The 15,785-nt window shown below is 49.1% G+C and overlaps 1 protein-coding gene across 2 annotated transcripts in view; it reads right to left on the reverse strand.

Annotated features, from left to right (window-relative positions):
• Positions 1-15,785, reverse strand: part of slc4a2b (solute carrier family 4 member 2b) — a 33,500-nt gene continuing 17,715 nt past the window's right edge. Inside the window, exons 7-24 of one of the 2 annotated variants that reach the window (XM_061804833.1) lie at positions 15,314-15,522; positions 13,010-13,146; positions 11,018-11,198; positions 10,797-10,932; positions 10,448-10,649; positions 9,872-9,980; positions 9,610-9,794; positions 9,322-9,532; positions 9,043-9,249; positions 8,825-8,973; positions 7,381-7,575; positions 5,977-6,234; positions 5,791-5,880; positions 5,554-5,720; positions 5,213-5,466; positions 4,949-5,118; positions 3,752-3,925; positions 1-3,065 (exon numbers count right to left, since the gene is read on the reverse strand). In XM_061804833.1, the coding sequence (XP_061660817.1) occupies positions 2,985-3,065; positions 3,752-3,925; positions 4,949-5,118; positions 5,213-5,466; positions 5,554-5,720; positions 5,791-5,880; positions 5,977-6,234; positions 7,381-7,575; positions 8,825-8,973; positions 9,043-9,249; positions 9,322-9,532; positions 9,610-9,794; positions 9,872-9,980; positions 10,448-10,649; positions 10,797-10,932; positions 11,018-11,198; positions 13,010-13,146; positions 15,314-15,522 (3,115 nt within the window). In that variant the 3' untranslated portion in view covers positions 1-2,984. Of the gene's footprint in view, positions 3,066-3,751; positions 3,926-4,948; positions 5,119-5,212; positions 5,467-5,553; positions 5,721-5,790; positions 5,881-5,976; positions 6,235-7,380; positions 7,576-8,824; positions 8,974-9,042; positions 9,253-9,321; positions 9,533-9,609; positions 9,795-9,871; positions 9,981-10,447; positions 10,650-10,796; positions 10,933-11,017; positions 11,199-13,009; positions 13,147-15,313; positions 15,523-15,785 lie in introns of both variants that reach the window. The other variant, XM_061804832.1, reaches the window with a different exon arrangement.

Raw genomic sequence — 15,785 nt, forward strand, 5'->3', positions numbered from 1 at the left:
TAAATAGAAAATAACTTTTATTTGTCATCAATATTTCAAAGCGTCAAATGTACAAGGAAGCTTCAGTAGTGGCTTCTCGGCGTGTTCCATAATCATCACGCAGACGGGACACAAAACAACTTCGACGTCATTCACAGGCACCAAAAGCAAACGTTTAAACATTTCAACGTGGATTTGTGTGGGTTTCCTCCCGACGACAACAATCAGTAATGCAACAGCTGCGGATTTGTTTCTTAAATATGCTTCTTCGTGGTCCCACAGGCACTTGAGTAACAGGACACCATTTTTTTTTTTTTCAGGTGGGGTGGGGGCACAAACAACAAAAACAACAAGAAAAACAGCATCAGCCCGTCGTTCAATAAACACTCGAATCGTCGACCATTTTAGGACAAACAATGGAATGCCGGACGGACGGACTGTTTTGGCACTACTAACCATTGTCACTTCCCCACAAAAAAGTGACAACTAACCCATTAATGTTTAACATCACCAATAATTCCAATGTGTGCTCCAATAAAACACGTTTTAGATTACCGATGAAAAATACAGAATTGATGGATGTAGCGTCATTAAAACAGCCGAACAAATACTTGTTTTTGTCTCCCTCGTGTGGTTATTTTGACATTTTTTTTAATGGGGAGTCAACTACGGCTAGCCTGGCAAGCTAACTAGCGAGCTAAGACCAAGACAAGGTCGCTTGTGAGCAGTTAACGTGACTAACTACCGAGCTTTGTAGATAGATCACCTAGCTTGACAAGCTAACTATCAAATTAACAAGTTTGGAGAAGGGAGCTTGATGCGCTAACTAGACAAATACATGATTGGATAAGTTAAAAAGCGTAATGAGGTAGCAATTACAAATGGACGAGATAGCCTGACGAGCTAACCAGCAAGCTAAAATTGACAAACTAGCTAGCTTCACAAGCTAACTAGTGAGTCTGATTCGTCTGACAAGCAAAATAGGACTAGCTAATGTGGAAACTGGATCTGCCGTGGTGAATTGAAGTGGTATCGAAATGGAGGGAATCGAAAAGCTAACTTAAATGCTGGAATAGATAACTAGCATGATAAGGTAGAGCTTGTTAGTGTGTGAAGTCACTCGTCTAAGACAATAGCTTCGATAGGCTTAGTGTAGCTTGGTAGCTGTTGCTAGTTAATTTAAGATAATTGTCATAGCATCAATAAACTTAGCAGTATCTTCTTTGGTAGCTAAGGAGCTAAGTACTAGCTTGCTAGTCTGACTGCAAAGGTTGGTAGTCAACTAGTAGGTTGTGAATTAAGTTTGCCAACTTTACTAGTTCACGGTTTTTGTGATCACTAATCCCTTAACATTTAATATCATCAATAATTCCAATGTGTGCTCCAATAAAACACGTTTTAGGTTAGCGATGAAAAATACAGAATTGATGTATGCAGTGTCATTAAAACAGCTGAGCGAATGCTTGTTTTTGTCTCCCTCGTGTGGTTATTTTGACATTTTTAATGGGGACAACAGCTAGCCTGACAAGCTAACTAGCGAGCTAAGACATAGACAAGGTAGCTAGTGGAGCAGTCAACGTGACTAACTACCAAGCTTTGTAGATAGATCACCAAGCTTGAAAGTTGAAAAGCGTGATGAGGTAGCAATTACAGATGGACGAGATAGCCTGACGACGACTAAAATAGACAAACTAGCTAGTTTCACAAGCTAACTAGTGATAGATCACCAAGTCTGAGAAGCAAAATAGTCAGCTAGGATCAGCTAATGTGGAAAATGTATCTGCCGCGATGAATTGAAGTGGTGTCAAAACGGAGGGATCGACAAGCTAACTCGCATGCTGGGATAGATAAGATAATTAGTATGATAACAGAGTTTGTTAGTGTGTGAAGTAACTAGTTTCAGACAAAATATCGATAGGGTTAGTTGTAGCTTGGTAACTATCGCTAGTTATTTCAAGATAAGTGTAATAGCATGAATAAACTTAGCAGCATCTTCTTACGTAGCTAAGGAGCTAAGCACTAGCTTGCTAGTCAGACTGCAAAGGTTGGTCGTCCACTAGTCTCATGAATTACTTTACAAGTTTACTAGTTCACGCTTTTTAAATGTTTTACAATATTAATGTATTATTCAAGCCCATTTTCTGGCACTACGTGTTTTCCCCCTTAATTTTAATGTAGTTAGGTTGTCAAGATAGCTAATCTATGATAATAATAGATTATATGCCAGGCCGTAGCACATTATTTAGCTTGACGAGCAAACTAGTGCGAAACTATATAGTGGACTAAACCGTCAAGCTAAATTATAGTAGTGAACAAATATATATTTTGCATTCCTTATCGCTAACAGTGCATGTCATTTGTCACACGTGACAGTTTTGATATGTACGTGGCCAACGGGACGACGTAAAATAAGCGTCGCAAAACGCTACACAACGCGGCACAGTGAGGAAAGTCGCAAAAAAAAAAAAAAAAAAAAAAAAAATCACTTGCGATGCCAGTTCCTACGACAAATAACGTTAGCAGATTTAAAAACAAATCACAGAGTTACAGACACTTGATTCGATGTCCTTCATTTAAAAATTAAAAAAAAAAAAAAAAAAAAAGTGCTACTAGCGTCGAATAAAGTGAAAAGCGAGGCATCCGGATGTCCTCAAAGTACACATTTTTTTAGCAGTTCCTTCATGTAAGGCACTTGATGGCAAGGCAGCGGGAAGTCGGCGAAAGCTTTCCGGTATTTTCATCACATATTCAATGTGAATCAGAGCGAACCTTTCAGGGGGGGTGGGGGGGTGGGGGGGGGTTGTATTGAATCATGTTGCGTGTCCATCGAACGTTAAGCGTTTCATTTGGAATCCCCTGAAATCTCTAATAATAATAATGGTTCTATTTTTTAAAAATAAAAATATACTGTGAACACTTGTTGACACGACATGCAGGCAGCAGGTGAGGACGTCGCTGGGTGTGTTGAGGGGGGCCAGCCAGTGGGTGGCGCTACAGGGGGGGAATCACACGGGCATGTGCATCTCCGAGTACTCGTCGTGGCACTCTCGCTCGTCAAACGTCGGCTCGGCGTCGTCGGCGTCCAGCTGGAAGCAGATCGCAATTTAAGGAAAATAATACATAAATAATAATAATACATAAAAAAAGGTCATATAATACATCGTTGGACGAAAACAGGAATAACAAGAAGAAAATAAAATGTAAAAAAAAAAAAAAAACCCCCAAAATATTTCAAATAAAAATGCCACATTTAAAAAAAATTGAAAAAACATTCAAAGTCAAAATGTAAAATAATAAATGTAAATTAATATGTAGATATGTACATTAATATGTAATATGTACAAAACTACAGTGAAAATAAAATATTTAAAATAGTTAAAATGAAAAAAAAAAAGTTAAATATGCAGAAGTCAATTAGAAAACAAAATAAAATGTAAAATTAAAAAAAAAAGGGGGGGGGTGCAGCAAGGTGGATCAGCTGTTAAAGGGTTGGCCTCACAGTTCTGAGGACCCAAGTTCGATCCCGGCCCCGCCTGTGTGGAATTTGCATGTTTTCCCCGTGCCTGCGTGGGTTTTCTCCCACATCCCAAAAACATGCAACATTAATTGGACACTCTAAACTGCCCTGCGATTGGCCGGCAACCAGTTCAGGTTGTAACCCCGCCTCCTGCCCGTTTGACAGCTCGGACAGGCGCGCGACCCTCGTGAGGATAAGCGGTGAAGAAAATGGATGGCTGGGTAAAAAAAAAAAAAAAAATGTAGGGTTACGTACGCAGAGCATCTCGCGGGAGGTGAAGATGCGCGGCAGCAGGAACATTTTGACGGGGACGGTGAGGATGAGCACGAAGGGGAAGGCCAGCGACGCCTGCGTGGACATGACGGCCCACAGCACGGCCAGGCACACCATCTGGATGCAGGTGAACAGGTGCATGCGCAGCGTCCGGACCTGTGGTGGGGAACAAGCGGACGACAAACTTGGTTCCTCCCCCGAGATTCCAACGTAACGTAATTTCCGGCCTATAAGCCGCGACTTTTTTCCACACGGTTTCAACCCCGCGGCCTATGCGGTGCCTCACGGCTGCAAGGGGGCACTCGAGGGGAAAAGGTGAGGGTGAGACCCGTGGAATATATGTGCCGAGGAAGTGACTTTTACCGGTATGTTAGCGCCACGCTAGCGTTTGCTGGCGCGTCTCAGGAATTTTTACTACCGGTGGTTTTTTTTTTTTTTTTTTTTTTTTATAACCAGCCCCGTTAGCGCCGCGCTAGCGGTTGCTGATGTGTTACTGTCGCGTTTCTGTGATTTAAGTGTTTTTTTCTTAACCGGCCCTGTTAGCACCGCGTTAGCGCTTGCCGCTGTGTTACTGCTGCATCACTGTGATTAAGGTTTGTTTTTTTTTGGTTTTTAACTGGGCCTGTTAGCGCCGCGCTAATTGTTTCTGCTGTGTTACTGCCGCGTCTCAATTTTTACCCGGCATGTTTATTTTTTTTAACCAGCCCCGTAAGTGCCGCGCTAGTGTTAGCACCACGCTAGCGGTTGCTGCTGTGTTACTGTCGCATCTCAGCGATTTAGGTATGTTTTTTTTTTTCTTACCAGTATTTTTTTTTATTTTATTATAACCAGCCCTTTTTCGTAGTACCGTGTGGTTGCTAGGTTAAGCTAAGCTAATGTATCAGAACTTTGAAAACGCTTTCCGTGTACCGTCTTTGTAAATTCTCGTGTTTCAATGTGGGCATTTGCGGCTTATACACGGGTGCGGCAAATGGTATTTCCTTTACAAATGTACTGGGTGAGGCTTATAATCAGGTGCGCTCTTTAGGCCGGAAATGACTGTACTTAGAATCGAAGACAGGCTTTTTCACTTCACTTGACTTCATAAACCCTTGACATATTTGTACAACAACAAACATCACATTCTTACGATTTCAAAGGGTGGGCGCAATTTTCGTATTTCTCGCGTTCGGTTCCCACCTTGCGGACGTAGCTGTGGTCCGGGTGGTACTTGGGCGGCATGAGCAGCAGCAGCATGCGCTCGCTCAGCTGGATGCCGTTGAGCGACATCACGCCCATGTAGAGGAAGATCCCGAAGAGCACCGCCAGGGGGATCTTGCGCAGGAGGTCGCCGATCACGATGGACATGCCTGCGGAGAGGCGGGACCGAATTCTAGCCGTGACGCCTGGCGGACTTAGCGGAACCGGAAGCTTTCGCTCGTAAGACGGGGGGGAGACACCCACCGACCATGAGGGCCACCAAGAGCCCCGTGACGCGCTGCTCCTTCACCTCCTGGATGCGGGGCTTGTCTCCCGGGGCCACGGCTTTGCTCATGACGGTCAGCGCGTTGACGTGCGTCACCGAGCGCACGGTGGCGGCCGCCATCCACGGCATGCCGAACAGCGCCGAGGCGCCGCCCAGCGCCACGATGAGGAGCAGGTCCAGGTGGAAGCCCGAGCCCTTCACCAGCATGCGCTCCTTTTTGCTCACGATCAGGCTGCGGGGAGAAACGTGCGACAATATAGTGATGATTTATGTATATAATATGCGACTGACGGGCGGCCAGGTTTTGGCGTCCACTCACGTGGTGATCTGCGTCTCCATGAAGATGAGGATGAAGACCAGCAGAGCGGGCAGGCAGCACGCGAACATCATCCAGACGGGGAAGTCGCCGTCGCTTCCCAGCGGGCTGATGATCCAGCCGCGCTTGTCGGGCTTGGTCACGGAGAACCCGCTCGGGACGTTCAGTTTCTGCGCATAACGGCAAAAGGTCCGACCGGCGTGTTCCGGGGCGACCCGCTCGGAATCGGTTTTGTCTTACTTGCGTGTACGTGTCCTCCAAACTGTTGTCCACCAGCACCATGATGAGGATGGCGATGGGCACCCCGAAATCGCCGATAATCCGGCGTAGCTGAGGACGAGTCAGGGTAATTCTTGTGTTGCGGGTCATATTCACCCACAAACATAATTTCTTCAATATATCAACAAAACATCTTATAGATCTTACCCTCCCGGGGAAGAATGCGCTGTTCTTGAACTTGCGCAGGTAGAAAGCGATGAAGAAGGTTCCGGCCATGAGGACCAGCGAGAGCAGCGCCGTGTTGGGTTCTCCGGTCGGGGCGGCCGCCTCGGCCTCGCCGGGAGCGGCGCTGACGTTGACGGGCGCCGCCGTGACGCCCAGGGCGGAGGCGTTGCGGGCGGCCGTGTCGTTCGACGGCGGGAGCGGGTCGGGGGGGCAGCGGGTCAGAGGGTGCTGCGTGAAGATCTGACGGGCGACGAGAACACTTTATGTCGCCACGCGGACAATTTTGTACACAACTATTGGACGCGTTTACTGCTGTATTAGGTATAATGCGTAGTTTTTGATGCACTCTTCTTCTTCTACTTCTGCACTTTTGTTCATAAATAAAGTTTACAAGGCTGGGGATCCGAGTCATTAAAACAGCCGAGCTAATGCTTGTTTTTGTCTCCCTCCTGTGGTTATTTTGACAATTTTTTTTTAATGGAGCGTCAACTACAGCTAGCCTGACAAGCTAACGAGCGACCTAAGGCCATTAGATAGGCAAACAAGAGTGACAAGGTAGCTAGTAGCCAATTAACGTGACCAACTAACAAGCTTTGTAGATCGATCACCTAGCTTGACACGCTAACTAGAAAATTAACGAGTTTGGAGAAGGTAGCTTGATGCATTGACTCGACGGATAAATGATTGGATAAGTTGAAAAGCGGGATGAGGGAGCAATTAAAAATGGACGAGATAGCCTGACGACGACTAAAATAAGACAAACTAGCTAGCTTCACAAGCTAACTAGTGAACCAAGTTAAACAGATAGATTAACAGGCATACATTTTAAGCAAAAAAATAGATTTCTTAAATTATTTTATGATGTAAAGTATTTAAACTATACATGTATTTCTACTATGCAGTTTATCATCAGGAAAAGCCAAAAAAAAAATGCTTTAAAAAGCATATTTTTTTTAGGCTTGGAACACATTATTTCTTTCCCCATTCATTGTCATGGGAAACAGCGATTCGGTTTTCGAACAAGTCACTTCTCGAACCAAGGCATCACTGTATTTGGAAGCAATATTTTGTCCTGGATTGAGTTCAAATCTTTTAATCTTTCCTTCCCCTATTAAGCATGATTGTTCTCATCTTAGCTCCTGCTCAATTAGCACAGAGTGGCTTCTGTTTGAAAAAACTAGACTGGATCAAAAACTCAATCCAATAAACATTCAAGTACAATTTGTCAACGGAGATTTTAGCTTCACTTGTTAGAAAAACACACTCATTTCAACCCCGAATTCTGGACATCGTCCAGGAGCGATTAAGTCCGCTCACTTTAGCGTCAAGGACGCAAAATCTCCCGTGGGCCAAACTTTGCATTTTTTTTTTTTTTTGCGTATTTACCCGTCCGAGCTTCATGAAGGTCTCGCAGATGAAAATGAGCGAGATGAGGAAGGAGAAGATCTCCTGCGTGAACCGCGAGACGAAGCGCACCAGGAAGCTGCCCTCGAAGGCCACCGTGACCAGCGCGATGACCACCAGCCACACGCCGATCCACACGCGTCCCGTCAGGTACTCCATGTCGCTGGACTTGCAGAACTGGGGGAACCGCAAACCGGAGGTTACCAATATACTCACTCTGTCGCCCCTGAACATGTCCAAACCATCGAAGTCTGCTCTCTCGAACCTTGTCTCCAAAACATCCAAGTTTGGCTGTCCCTCTAATGACCTCATTTCTAGGTGCTCACCCCAAGCGAGAACCTCAACATCTTCATTTCTGCTCAGGGCCACCGTCTTTGCCCTTCATACTAGCGGAGACGCTTCTGTCACAAAGAACATCCAAGACCTTCCGCCAACTGTTCCACCCCGCTTGGACCAGTTCCTTCACTTCCTTACCACATTCTCCATTGCTCTGTCTTGTTGACCCCAAGTATTTGAAGTCGTCCACCCTCGCCATCTCTTCTCCCTGCAGCCTCACTCTTCCACCTCCGCCCCTCTCATTCACGCACATATATTCAGTTTTTTTCTTCATACCGTACCTCCATCTTTCTAATTGTTCCTCCGTCTGCTCCCTGCTTTCACTGAAGATCACAATATCATCTGCGAACTACATGGTCCAAGGGGATTCCGGTCTAACGTCATCTGTCAGCCTATCCATTACTACCGCGAACAGGAAGGGGCTCAGCGCGGATCCCTGATGCAGTCTTCGAAAACACCCACGGCAAATCTCGACAAACAAGGCTCAATCTAATTACACATTAACTGGAGTATTTCCTAATCTTCCGTAAATACACATTGTTTGGAAATTATCTGTTAATTATCCATTACTACCACAAACAGGAAGGGGCTCAGCGCGGATCCCTGATGCAGTCTTCTGACACACCTACTGCACATCTCGACACACAAAGCTCAATCGAATTACAGATTAACTGGAGTATTTCCTCATCTTCCATAAATACGTATTGCTTGGAAATGATCTGTTAATGACCTATTATTTATTAGTACCGCAAACAGGAAGGGGCTCAGCGCAGATCCCCGATGCAGTCCCACCTCCACCTTAAATTCCTCTGACACACTTACAGCACATCTCACCGCTGTTCTGCTGCCCTCACACGTCCTGTACTATTCTAACATATTTCTCCGCCACACCAGACTTGGGCATGTAGTACCACAGTTCCTCTCTTGGTACTCCGTCCTAGGCTTTCCCTAGGTCTACAAAAACACAACGTAGCTCCTTCTGACCTACTCTGTACTTTTCCACAAGCACCCGAAAGGCAAATAATGCATCTGTGGTACTCTTGAGATTGCAAACTCGAATGGCAAAATCTATGTTGCGGTTTGGACTTACAGAGTAAAAAGCTTCTTCGAAGACCAAAAGCGGTCCGGAGAAGCCCACGACCAGCAGAGGCTGCGCTCCCAGCAAGCAGAAGACGACGCCCTGCACGGCGGTGGACACGATGAGCTCCGACACGCCGATGAGCCCCTCCGTCTTCTCACCTGGGAACGCGTCGCGTTATAACGCGGCGGACGCGCGGGAAAAGATCGCTTTTGGCGGCCGGCGCTCACTCAGCAGGCCCCCGAACGTGATGGCCGGCGAGAGGGCGGCGAAGTAGATGAAGATGACGGCGGCCATGCACTGGCTGTTGAGGGCGTCCTTGAAGTCGCTGAGGTACTTCGGGTAGCGCCGCCTCACGTCGCGGAGCAGGCCGCCGAAGGGCCGCCCGGTGCGCTCCAGGGGGTCGTCGTCGGACTTTTTCAGAGGCGCGACGAGCGCTTCTGGGCGGACGACGGGCGTGGCGGTCATTTCAAGTTACCGAACGTGGTTCCCCCCCCTTGGACAGCTACCTTTTTCCTCCAGGCTCTTGGGTTCGTCGGCCAGCAGCTTCCCCTCCTCGCGCTTGCGCATCATCTCCCGCTGGAATCGGGCCACCGAGCGCAGCAGTTCGTCCCCGCCCATCTCCGACGGCGGCAGCACGATGCTGCAGTCCAGGAAGCTGTTGATGGCGGTCAGGAGGTCCTGACGGTCGTCCGCCAGGTAGGCCGCCTCGTGGAATTGCTGCGTGCGTAATCATTGTACTGTACACTGTAAAATGGAGTTTATTATTGCGAAATGAACTGAAAACCTCCCGGCACCTTGTCGGACATGAGCGTGGAGATGGAGCGTCCGATCTGGTGGTAGTCCATGCTGGTGGTGGCGGGCCCCAGCAGGACGAAGAGGAAGCGGACCGGCACGGGCACCTCCAGCACCGACTCCAGCTCCACGGCCTCCTGCAGCCGCACAAACGCCATGGTGGGCTGCTCCAGGAAGTCCACGCTGCCTGGAACGCCGCGGCCGTCAACACGTCGGGAGGACCGTTCCGCGTTAAACCCGGGCGGGGGTGGGGCGGTGACTCACCCACGAGGACGACGGTGGCCTCGGCGTTTTCGGGAATCTTCTCCAGGAGCTTGAGCTCGTGCTTGGATTTGGAGCGATGCATGCCCGTCGCGATGGTGGGCTCCTTTTGCTGGAGAGAGGGGGTATATATTCTTTATCCTCGCCGAAGAACGGCTAATATTAGCCATACTGAGGAACTAGCATCGTCTCCATGTACAGTTCAGTGCCTCGTTAGGCAAAACACTTGTATCTCAAATCACCCTTCCCCATTGAAATGAATGGAAATGTGATTAATCCATCCCGGCAACACCAAAATATTGGTGTTTTTTTTTTTTTTTTTCAAAACGATAAAAGAGAGTAATATTGTCATCAAATAGAATGAAAAGGACTAACACAAGTGTGGTTCAATCTAATGTATTGTGTGTCTCCTCCACGGTGTGCCTGCCTCAGACACTAGAGGGCAGTGTCAGAGAGTCATACAGACTTTCACTATTCTCAGTAACTAAATAAGCTTCAGTCGTTACGTTTTTCAATATACACCTTAAACTATTGTAGTATTGCGCCGCTGTTTATGGCAAAAGTCGCTTCCCGACGTACCGGCACGTCGTTCTTCTCCACGTCGATGCGCGCGTCGCAGTCGCCGGCCGCGCGCGCGCCGCTCATCAGCGGTTCGGTGACGGAGGGCTCGGGCGGGTGGGCGTGGTTGGCGGCGTGGTGGTGGGTCATGAGGCTGCCCAGGCTGGCGGCCGAGATGTTCCTGGGGAAGGGGCTGCTGTGCTCCTTGTCGTCGCTGGGGTGGCTGGGGAGGAGACGATTTGGCAAAACAATTACGGAAGGACAGGCATTCCGTGGGTCTGGGGGGGTAATTCTTCCGGACTCTTGGAGGAATTTGCGGGACTCGGATGTGAGGAAATGAATTCGTGGGTAGGGGGCGATTGGCGCCCACCTGTGTTTGAGCAGCAGCGCCCTCAGGACGTTGGCGCGGTCCTCGGCTTTGATCTGGTCCGAAATGATCATCTTCTCCACCACCTGGTGGGCAATGCCGGGCAGGGTTTTCTGGTCCAGGTCCAGCAGCACCGCACCTGCACGCGTACATTCGACTCCATATGCTACAAAAAACACAGTATGCGGCGGAGTTTTAAGTTCTCCTGGTTCCGACCTCCCTACCGTGCGAGATGGTCTTGCGGAGCTCCAGCAGGCTGCGAAAGGACAGCGAGGCCACGTGCGGCTTGCCCCAGCGCTCCGTCTCCTCCTCCACGTCCTCCTCGAACTTGATCCAGCGGGCCGTCTCCTTCCACTGCATTTCCTGGTTCTTGTCCATGGTCAGCTCGTTCAGCTCCACGAAGACCTGGAGGGGACGGACGAACGGACGACCGCGCGATCATTCCCGTGGAAAAACCCAACGAGCTCGCGACTTAAGCGTGTGCGAAAACGAGTTGCATGCTTGGTGAGTTCTTCAAAGCAGATTTATGCATCAACTTAAAACAAACAAACGCAAAAACCTTAAAGTGTATAGAATAGAAAATGGTTTTAAACAAAAAACATAACTAATATCTGTATTTTACCACAAAAAATGATTAATAACCAATTATTTAACCCTAATCAATAAAGCAGGGGTGTCAAACTCATTTTTTGTCACGGGCCACATTGTCGTTCCCGTTTCCCCTCAGAGGGCCGTTATGACTGTAAAATCATAAAAATCGTTTATCACCTCATCATATTCCATTTACTTTGCCGCTTATCCTCACGAGCGTCGCGGGGAGTGGTGGAGCCTATCCCAGCTGTCAACGGGGAGGAGGCGGGGTACACCCTGAACTGGTCGCCGGCCAATCACAGGGCACATTGACACCAACAGTCGCACTCACAATCAGACCTAGGGGCAATTTCGAGGGTCCAATTAATGATGTGGGAGGAAACCGGAGTGCCCACGCGGAGAAAACCCAGGCAGGCACGGGGAGAACATGCAAACTCCACACAGGCGGGTGGGTCCGGGATCGAACCTGGGTCCTCAGAACTGTGAGGCCATTGGTTTCCCAGCTGAGCCACGTGAAATTTATGAATTACTTTTGGAACCAAAAATCAAGGGTCATGAGATTTTCCAACTATTGTTGACGTTTTGGTAACGTAAACACGCCTGCAATACCTCAACATCATGATTTACGATCGGACAATTTGAAATTTTGGGACAGATTTGAAGAATCACGGGAGTTGACATACATGATTTTCCTTCGCGGGCCCCATAAAAATCATGCGGCGGGCCGGATCTGGCCCTCGGGCCTCGAGTTTGACACCGGTCCAATAAAGAAAACGGCACAGGTCTATTAATAATGCAAATGGTAAATGTTATGCGGATGGCGTTTTATATAACGAACCGCTCAGGATTTCTGTTGTCTGTTTGATGTCATCGGAAGCAAACACGGAGGTGTTAATATTAGCGTTTTTCCCGGTCCCTGGTGCACCTAAATGAGTGGTCGCTGGCCAGCTGACAGACAAACAAAAGTATTTGTTAAAGTCACTCCATGCCGCGTGCGCCGTGCTTTGCCCGGCCCGCCGCATGCCTCTCAAATCACGCTCACACCTCGCCGGGATGCGACTCACACCCAGCCTCACCTTCTTGTACGCGGCGCCCGCGCCCAGCAGGACCCCTTTGGGCCGGGAGACGGAGCGGTACAGAACCAGCGGCGTCGGCTGATGGGGGAGCGAGACGGGAGAACTGAAAGGCCGACACGGACTTCTCGCCGGCGGGGCTGGCCGCGTATGAGAATTTGTGTGCGTGCGCGTTAATAAATCATAACGGCAGGAGCGCCCGGTGTCCGGTTGCCTAAGCCGGGGCCTTGTTCGCTGGCGTGGAAGGAAAGAAGTTATTCATTCATCTTTAATCAAGCCGCAACTCATCCACCCACCCCCCAGAGACGCGGCTAATCGCGGGACGCATGCTAGTCTGGAAAATGTTGATTTGTCATGATATTGAGTTTTATTTTAATTCTGAAAATGAGGCAACTTGCAGTTCGGTTTACGAACCGCATCCGTTCCCAAATAGTTTTTTTTTTTTTTAAATGAGAGCTCATAATATATCCCATAATGCATCTTGAAAATTAGCAAACAACAAAAAGGTCACCGGGATGATGCGGTGGGAGCGCCGAGGAGCTTCGGTCTCACCTCGTGCGGCGTGCGGTCCTGCTTGCGGCTGCGAGTGGCGGACTCCTTGTGGTCCTTGCCCGTGTGGACCACCTGGCCCTTGGTGCTCTTTCGGACCAGGTGCCTGCGCACGCCGGGGACATCTTCGAAGCGATGGCCTGGCGGCGGAGATCGGTTAAAGTTTAATGCAAAAAAGTTGAACCCACTTTTTCCACAAGATGCGATTTGAACATTGGATTCAGTGACGTCATACACCACTAGAGGGAGCCAGCGCTTTCCCCGATGGGCTTACCTTCGCCTGGGTTGGCGGATCCAATGTAACAAACCGTAATGCTTCGGATTCTGTTCTGCATTGACCGACTCATCTAAGGCTGCGCTGTGATGCGGTTCACGAGCGGCTACGGGACTGAGAGGGTCCAAAACGGGGGCAGATCCATCACGCCGCGCCCGCCGGAACTGGCTCGGCCCGACCAGGCAGCTCTTAAAGATAGAGAGCGGACCCTCGCCGCTCACACAGGTGAGTACGCGACGAGTGTTTTGACCAATTGGGGGCAAAAGTGGTCATTTCTTAACCAGCGCCTGACCCCCCCCCCCCCCCCCCAATCCCCCCACCCTTCCCGCCTGAAGCTATCAGAGTCGATCAGCGCACAGTGGCGGTAATTTGCTCGGGGTGGAACAAAAGGGGACGGAGCTGCGATGTAATAATTCCTATTGTTGACCGGCAGCCAGGCACGGAGACGCTTTCCCAGGATGATGAAAAGTACCCACACTCTGTACTTAAGTGGAAGTACAGATACTTGGGGGGGGAAAAAATTAGGTAAAAAAAAAAAAAAAAAAAAAAAACAGAAGAACTGAATCATTCTTATACTTGACAATCAGCGTCAAACAATTGTATTTAATAAGGAAGGATTTTGCGGTATAAATACGATCTATGGCATAGATTTGAACTCCCCCGACCAATCGCGCTCACGCTCGTCGATGTCACTAATCCTCATCGCGAGGACGGCGGATCTCGCAAGTATCGCTTTCACCCGACGAGGACACGGAGTCGCTCATCAGATAAAGCGAAGATGGAGAAGCCACGCTAACCGCTAAGCTAATGGAAAATGAAGAGGCGCGTAAAAATATAATAATCGCGTCGGCGTTTCGGCAAACTTTACAGGAGTCCTGGATGGGATTGCGTGAGAAAATTATCAGGCGCATTAGGGAGTCTACAGACAAAATAATATGACAGCTACGTGGAAAAATCTGAAAATGAATCAGTTGGTATGTTACCGCATATGCTAGCCATGAGAAGACTCAAGTACAGACTCAACTGTTGTCACATGTCGGGAGCAAAATGAAATATGTCCTTAGAAAAAGTAAATACTGTATACCTGAAAAATAGTATTTGTACTTTGTTACTTCCCAGATCTGATTTACGGCGGTTAAAAAAAGACGACAGCGCTGGGAGTCTTGTGTCGCTAAGCCCCCGTAATGACCGCACATGCCCGGCGCCTGGCCCGAGTGGCTTTTTCCCGACTTTGTTCCGCTAATTAATCGGGGTGCTGAACCCCGCGTCGGTCCGGCTTTGGCGGTGAACCAGCGGGCGGCCTCGGGCTGCCGTCCAGAGGCCTCAGCTGACACCGGGCAGGGTTGATTCCATAACGAGGGTACGGGGAGGGGAGCCGTGCGCCACGTTCTCTGATAAGTTGCCACGGACGTCAATCACTCCCCACGCCTAGAAGTGACAACACGCCAGGCGCCACAAATAACGGCTGATGTCTCGTCCTAAAACGAGTCACTTGTAGTACAAATCGAGTCGGCAAATCGTGTACCGCGATCAAACGCAAATAGCGGAATTCCCGGCCTGGTTACAAGCCTCACCGAGTACATTAGTAAAGGAAATACCATTTGGTACATACATACGCCGAAGCTGTGTAAAAGCCCCAAGTGCCTGCATTGAAACACGAGATATTTACAAAGAAAGAGAGTACACAGAAAGAGTTTTACGGTAATGCTAGCGCTAAATCTAGCACTAATGCTAGCACCTTGCTAACGGGCCCGGTTAAAAAAGAAAATCTAACCGGTAAATATCACGAAGATACGCCAGTAACACAACAGCAACACGCTAGCACACCGCTAACGCTAGCACAGCACTAACAGGGCCAGTAAAAGTCACTTCCTCGGCACATGTATTCCACCGGTCCCATTCTTACCTTTTCCGCTCGAGTGGCCCCTTGCGGCCGTTAGAAAAATCGCACAAATTAGCCGCATCACCGCAAAAAAAAGTCGCGACTTGCGGGCCGGAAATCACGGTAGTTCCACAACGGAGCCCGCACTCACTTTTGATGCCGTCCAGGTCGGCGGAGACGAGCGTCTGGGCCTCGCTCTCGTCGGTGGGGATGCGCTGGTACTTGGCTTGCTCGGCGCCCGTCATGTTGCCGGTGCGACGCCGATCCTGCAGGTCGTAGCTGCGGCCGGCGGACGACAGGCGGGCGAGCGGCGGGTGGTCCGGATGCGGCGAGGCGGGGACGTCGGACGGCTCCGGCTTGCTGGACGAAGACAAAAGGTGCGGCTGAGCGACGGCTCGTATCGCGATTAAATTGCAAATCGACGTACCACCATCAATAAAGTCTTACAACCCACAATTAAGGTGGTCAAATCAAACGAGATGAATTAATTCACCGTGCAACAATTCAAAACTACGTTATCGTCTATCAAAACGGGTTGCGGCGAGCGGCGTGTACTTTCTGCTCGATCCCGGCCACGGACACAATACAGCGATGCGGCGAGGGCTAAATGTCACAGGTGGAGC

The sequence above is a fragment of the Syngnathoides biaculeatus genome, chromosome 19, assembly GCF_019802595.1.
Source record: "Syngnathoides biaculeatus isolate LvHL_M chromosome 19, ASM1980259v1, whole genome shotgun sequence".
Taxonomy (NCBI): domain Eukaryota; kingdom Metazoa; phylum Chordata; class Actinopteri; order Syngnathiformes; family Syngnathidae; genus Syngnathoides; species Syngnathoides biaculeatus.